At 31.8% G+C, this 7,264-nt stretch overlaps 1 protein-coding gene across 2 annotated transcripts; it reads right to left on the reverse strand.

Annotated features, from left to right (window-relative positions):
• Positions 1 to 2,976: 2,976 nt before the first annotated feature.
• Positions 2,977 to 6,923, reverse strand: LOC145048164 (UDP-galactose/UDP-glucose transporter 5-like). Of its 2 annotated transcripts, none has more exons than XM_078996597.1 (12): positions 6,471 to 6,923; positions 5,804 to 5,917; positions 5,604 to 5,696; positions 5,437 to 5,502; positions 5,256 to 5,354; positions 5,086 to 5,165; positions 4,702 to 4,814; positions 4,515 to 4,603; positions 4,295 to 4,381; positions 4,086 to 4,154; positions 3,618 to 3,728; positions 2,977 to 3,209 (listed from the first exon to the last, which is right to left on the reverse strand). In XM_078996597.1, exons 1-12 carry the CDS (start codon positions 6,585 to 6,587, stop codon positions 3,159 to 3,161), a joined length of 1,089 nt encoding a protein of 362 aa, XP_078852723.1. In that variant the 5' UTR covers positions 6,588 to 6,923; the 3' UTR covers positions 2,977 to 3,158. The 2 variants fall into 2 exon arrangements, with proteins under 2 accessions (XP_078852723.1, XP_078852724.1); XM_078996598.1 differs by lacking the exon at positions 2,977 to 3,209 and adding an exon at positions 3,215 to 3,327 and having other exon boundaries at positions 6,471 to 6,922.
• Between the last annotated feature and the right edge of the window lie 341 nt (positions 6,924 to 7,264).

A 7,264-nucleotide genomic window follows, 5' to 3' on the forward strand; every position in this document is an offset into this window, starting at 1 on the left:
ATTTTTAAGCATGTATAAAATACTAAAACGAATCATTATTTAACATAATATATCAAATATAAATATAAAAGGTTGGAATTACAAAGATTCGGATGGTGATATTTGAACATCGTCCTGTATATAAATTTTTATCCACTGGAAGCCTTTCTTTAGAGTATTACTAGAACTTTTTTACTCAGCATTTTTTTAAGGTTAATGATTTATAAATAAATTTTATTATGTATATATATTGAGTTATTTATGTCTTTTATACCACCATTACATTTATATATCTTGTTCATAAAATATCATTATGACGGGTTATTATAGGTTTAGTTGGTTTTTTGTGTTTATGACAGCTTCAACAAGATTATTGTTCTCCAGCCAAACATAAATTTTCAGACGATCTAATCACAAGAACACATACAAACCAAGAATACACATGAGATCTTGATTTTTAGAACACAAACACACACACAAACCCAATTTTTTTGAAAAACAAACCTGAAAATTGAAAACCCATAAAATGATTTCTAAAAAACAAATCAATAAACAAAATGAGTTCTTGTGTTGGGAGTGTGTGTTCCAGAACTCAAATTGTGTTTGTGTGTGTGTTTCATAGTGAGAGAGAGAGAGAGAGAGAGAGAGAGAGAGAGAGAGAGAGAATACGGGTTTTGGATATTGTGTTCATGGTGAACGAGATGCAATTTTCCAGAAATCATTTCGTGTCCTTGGCTTTTGTGTTCTTGATAAACCAGACGTAATGTGAAGAATACACATGCATCATATGTATTCATGCTCAAAGACTTGCTAAAAAAGATTCAAAATTTTATGATAAATACTTTTGAAGGTGTGATTTGCAAATGAGTGTCAAAAGTTAACATTTGTCCTGACTTGATTTGCAAATGCCTGTCAAAAGTTCACATTTGTTCTAACCGAGTCCAAAAGGGGATCGGGTCCAAAAAACATAGTTTAGCATGTTTGATATTGTTTTTAAAGTCATGGACTCGGTCCAAGATATGGATTCGGTCCATCATAATTCACTGATTCGGTCCCCTCTTCAAACGAGAAGGATATGGACAAAAGATTATCAACACCTTCAATTCCAATTTTGCCCTACTGAAGACACATCCACAGATTGAAGAAAAGTGATCCCTCTCCCATGCTCTCCCTGCTAGCAACGACCACCCAAAGCCTGTCATCTTCCTCCGACCTCGCAAACGGAGACCTGTTGTTTGTTGTCTTCCGGGTGCGACATGATCTGTGTCCCTCCTCCCTCTTCCTCCCGGCGAATTCGTCATCCCCTTCCAGCGTTGCCTCCCTAAGCTCCGTCTCCTTCCAATTGAAAGTTGTTCCGATTTTAACCCCAATCGCTTCTGCCTCCATCGTCCCTGTGAACGACTTGCACCATTGCTTCCTTCCTGACAGTCTGCCACCACCATCGTCCTTGTAAGGTCTATTACTCCTCTAACAAAGAATCATATTAGCCAAGGTTCTAAATAACGTATGACGTGACTTGACAGCAATGTCAAGCCTCAAGCTTTTTCGAGCCTTAGCGAACCACGTCGTTTGTAAGGCGTGACTTAAAGCTGCAATTTTGTATATAATTAATATTTTTATATGTATTTTCAACTATTATTCATTTTTATACCTATTAAAAAGTAATTTTATACCTAATATATGTTAACAATATTCACATTTAATGACTTTTTTTACATTTTTTACAAAAAATATTTTAAAAAAATATAAACAAAACATCAAAAAAAAATTTAATGTACTAAAAAAACATGTAAAAAACTAGAAAAAATTATTCAAAAAAAATCTAAAAAATATAAACAGAATAAATGTAAAAAATATTAAACAATATATTCAAAAAACTATCAAATAAAATCTAAATAATAAAAAAATATAAATAAATAAATAAAATGTAAGTGAAAAAATAAAAATTAAACAAATATATATATATATATATATATATATATATATATATATATATATATATATATATATATATATAATGGTTGCAGAAATCGGCAATTAATCGTGATTAATCGCTTAACGTTCTCCAACCGTCGAGGATTAAGACATTAATCAGGTTTGGCGGGATTAATCGGTCAACAAAAGTCAAAAAAATCAAAAAAAGATCAAAACATTGATGTTTTCGCATGAACCTACTTGTATTTGATTTTTATAAGAGAAAATCTGTTTTTGTGTTTTCGCAAAATATTGATGTTTTCGCATGAACCTACTTTTATAAGTAGGTTCATGCGAAAACATCAATATTTTGCGAAAACACAAAAACAGATTTTCTCTTAAAAAAAATCAAACACAAGCACTATAAAAATTAAATTTATCAGCAATAAATTAAAGATAATGAATTTGCATTGAATTTTGTTATGATAATGTAGTTTACATAAGGACCAAAACTGTAATTTACTGATATTTTTCAAGTACTTCATCACTTATAACGTTTTAATTTTTATATATACCGACAATATGTTTGTTATTTATTTTCATTTTAGTTGTTAGGTACATATCACCGCTACATGGATAAAGTTTATAAGAGGAGTGGGTATGGGACTAAACAACGGCGTTTTTACCTACGTTGACATGCCTTAACAGCTTCATAACATGAGAAACATCATTTCCCCATTGGTGTCTTAATGTTTCTCGTTGCTGTGATGACATTTTGCAACGGAAGATTAAGCCAATGAAATCACTCTTCTTCCATTCTTTCTCTTTCTCTCTCTACATCTTAACTTGTCATAACTTGTTATAACATGGGGAACACCATTTCCCCTATGATGATGTTATGATTGAGATGACACATAATATTTGGCGTTATAACTTACCTATACCGATTGCTCTAAAAAAAATATATCGTCATAATAGATGGCACCTCTCGCTTCTCTCTCTCAAAGGGACCATTCTACGGGTTCTAGTGAGTTTTACCCAATTATAGCATATAACTTTCATTTTACTTATAAGGAAAAGTACAATGCTTTCAAAGTGTAGTACCTTATTAAGTCAAATAAAATAAAATAAAAATATAAAGTATTGCTTAAACTCTCGCCAGCTAAAGCCTTCGTTTTACACATTTTAAACACGTACAAGTACTCTCTTGTTGAACACATTTTATAGTTTCAGCTACCAGCTACCAGCTTCCCAACTTCCGACTTTCAATTTCCAACTTTTAACTTCCGACTAATTTTGCCAAACATACTGTAACCCTAAAAACTTGGAATATATTTTGATCAACTTTAAGGCTTTGTTAACTAAATACAATAGTTTGTTCTTCTAAGTTAAACAACAAATCAAGAGAATTCCAATGCATTATTTGATCACCCCCTATAATCTCAAAGTAATAAAGTCAGAAATTAAAATAATCAAAACACGTTTTCAAGTCTCATGTGTCCATATCTAGTTATCTACCTCAGAAGTAAAAACTTTTAAACCGAAAAAACAAAGAAAACCATAAGATAATTAGAACGTGCACTTAAATCTCTATGGTCTAAAAAAAAGTCTTTCTATTGGTAGCATTTGCTAAAACCCGATGTATAATGGTCAACCATAACCGTATCTAAAAATCTTTTTACCAAATTCTGACAAAAATGCCCTTTTGTTATTTAGGCAATCACCTTCAATGGAACACTTGCTTCCTCTTCATCTGACTTGTGTATTGAGGGCAAGGGTTTCTCAGGAGTCTTTTTCAAGAAACCCCTCGCATAAAGAGACCCAAAAACAATAACCTGAAAAAAAAAAATTAGTAAAAGACATAAATGCCCTTCTCATCATAATCATAAAAAATAGCAATACAGAGGTTGTTATGTTTTTTGTCTTGTCTTCCCTTGTCATGCCAATGGGTCAAAAGTTTCAAATTTTTGTCACACCCAAAAAGGTGAAAATGACATAAATACCCCCGTCTCATCCTAGAAAGATTGTCTAGTCATGTCATATGGTATGATGTCAAAAGGACAAAAAATTCAGTTTTTTTTCTCACGAAAATGTGAAACAAGGTGGGAGACTCTCAGACTTATTTAGACAAAAGACATAAATGCCCTTGACAGACAAATGAGGTCTAAAAAAGGGTGTAAATGGATGCTTACAGCTCCAATGCATTGTTCCACACTAAGGGGGTGGCCAAACCACACACAGGATAGCAGAATGCTCACTAACTACAAAATTTTATTTAAAAAAAAAAAAAAAAAAAGTTAATGGAGAGTATAAATATGAAGGAAGATAAATAAATAAATAATTATATATATATATATATATATATATATATATATATATATATATATATATATTTGTTTACTTGTCTAGTGGTCATTATAGTGGCAAATGTAAGAGCTCCAAATGTGCGAATTGTGTAAGAGATAAAGAATTGACTTGCTGTTGCAACCTGCAATAATAATTAAAGAAAAAACATATTATGAGATTAAAAAATGGTATTCCAAAAAAAATCCACATTTTGACACGTGAGAGGTTCAATTTTAGTGTTTTTTACAAAATTGCCCTTGGTAAAAATGGCTTACAGTTGAAAGCAATGCAACATCAAAGAAACAATCCTTGTGGCGAGAAACAAAATCCATTGCCATGAGAAGATTTCCCTGCAAGATTAAACCTACCAAAATAGAAAATTAATAATAATAATAATAAAAATAATAATCCAATAATCTCCTGTATAAAAATTTTTTAAAAAATGTTTTATAAATTGCTTACCAGTTAAGCTGAGTATGCAAGAACAGAGTGTGGTGTAGAAAATTTGATTATAAATTCCCATATCATATCCTTTAAATAATTTATCTTGAAATGTGCTAGTAAACCCATCAAACCTGAGAAATTAAAATAAATAAATAAAAATATCAATGTTTCCGAAAAACAGATATGTTTTAAATTATAATGATGATTTTTCTGATCATTTAAGGTTAATTAAGTTCAGGTAACAATAAGGTAGAAAGTAGCTACATATAAATTTATTATCAACATAAATGTAAGATTACCCAACTACCCCCACCTTCTAACCAACTGATTATCTATCTATTTATTGGATTAATTAGGAAAATGATTGATGAAACAAATGTAAAATTACCAAACTACCCCTACCCGAGATAACCAATCATCAGGGACACTCCCCACACTGTGCTTTCCCTTCCTTTGTGGTAAGGAGTTAACTCACTTGCTCCCTACAAAAAGGGTAGAAATAGAATAAATTCATTAGCATTTGTTCTCCTAATTTTTTTCAAAATGACAAGGAGGGGTAGAAAGGTAATTACTGGGAATAGAATAAATAGTGAGCACCCAAGGGTAACCAGTACAGCCAAAAAATAATCTGGCCCTTTGTACTTCTTTTGCATAATTAATGTGCCCCAAATCTACAAACAAAACAAGAATGTTAAAATGTAATTTATTTTTTTATTTTCTTTTGGAGGGTAGTATTGTACTTTTGAAACTTACCATTACTGGTATCATTTTGGCACACTTAGCCAGGGTCTGAACAGGAAAGCTAACATATTTAAGAGCCTGAAGATATAAGATAAAACAAGAATGTTAAAATGTAAGCATAAATATATAGAAAGATTTGTTATTGATAATAAGAATCAAGGATTAAAAGAACATATGACCTCATATTGACATGTTGTAGTTAGTATGTTAGATATTGATACAATACAGTACTTGTAAACTGGAGCAACAGGATCCAAAGCTTTTTTACTTGTCTGTGATGGAAATAAAAGATAGATATTAGATAAGATAAAAAGAATGTAAATGTAGTGAAAGAAATTTTATGAAATGCTGCATTTGTTGAAGAATGTTCATAACTTACAAGTAAGAAAACTGCAGATACTGCAGAAGTGGTAATTCGGTTACAGAAAACAAGGAATAATGAATGTTTGAAGAATTCATGGTTTGGACCATATGGAACTCTCATAATCTTCTCCTGCAGATGAAGATTCAAGAACAGGTGTTAATAATGAATCACTACACAAAGTGTTGGATCATGATCATCTCTTTTTTCAATTCTGTTTCCCCTTTTTTTTCAAATCAAGATCATTCAATCTACCAAATGAAACATCTTGACAGAAGAAAAACATCATCAACAATTGGTAATGGGAGATGCAAGCATGAATGCTGGTATATGTAAGATTCATGAATGAGGAATCTTACACTGTGAACATTATAGTAGTCGTATATTCAAATCAGTGAGTTTAAAGCAAAGGATTCGACTTTTTGTATGTTCAAAAATGCCAATGGTAACAATCAGTCTTGCAGCTATAATGCTATATAACATCCAAAACCTCGTTTCCCCTAATTTCTAGAGTTTTTTCTCTTCAGATTGAACAAAATCAATCGTATATGTAGTTGCAATTAGCTTAAATTTAAGCTTCGTGTACTCGATTTAACTTTACAACAAATTGTCCACATAACTCAGCTCGTCTTCACATGTATACAAACGATTACAGAAATGTAACTTTTGGTTAAACAGAACGTACCTGTAAGACACCATAGATGACGAGAGTAGACATAATTCCGACAACAGCGAAAGTACCCTTTAAGAATTTGTTCTCTTTGGCATCCACTAACGGTGGGTCAGTCATACTACCATCCATTAGCAAAACCCCGACCACCGCCGGTTTCGAAGGCAGTGTATGTGTATATCTACGACCAATTGAAATCCAGAAAAACAAAGATGTTAGATAAACCCTAGGATCAGTCAGAAACCCAGAACCATCGAGTGAAGGGCAAGCTTTTGAATTTATTATATGTGTAGTAAGATGACGGGATCATCGATGAGAAAGATTAGCGGTTTCTCCGGCGAGTTCCTCTCCTTGTTTTCACCGGCGAGTTTCTATATTTATTTCTCAAAACCCTTTTAAATTTTAGTTTTGTGGGAAAGCGGACTACTTTTTGTCTGGAAGATGATGGGAAGCACGCCTTTCCGTCTCTCTTACGCTTATTTTATAGGGTCGACTACATGACTATATGACTATAATCAATGTTTTTGTATTTATTCAATTTTTTTTTTTTTTTTTTTTTTTGGATTAAACAAATATTTGAAAAGTGAAAAGGAAAATTTGGGTTTTATGTCTAATATCTTCAACAACTAAAATATGTTCATTATGAATTGATATGTGTTTGGTTGGGGATCTTGGTGGGATTCGTACGTGTTGTGTTTGGATTTGTTAGCTTATGTTTTCGAATTTACATCTTTTGCACGGTTGTTTATAGTTTGAGTTTGGTGTGCGTCTTTTCCTTTCAAAGATATGCCTTCATTGATAATTTGCCT

This window comes from Lactuca saligna, chromosome 5, assembly GCF_052625555.1.
Source record: "Lactuca saligna cultivar CGN05327 chromosome 5, ASM5262555v1, whole genome shotgun sequence".
NCBI classification, from domain to species: Eukaryota; Viridiplantae; Streptophyta; class Magnoliopsida; order Asterales; family Asteraceae; genus Lactuca; species Lactuca saligna.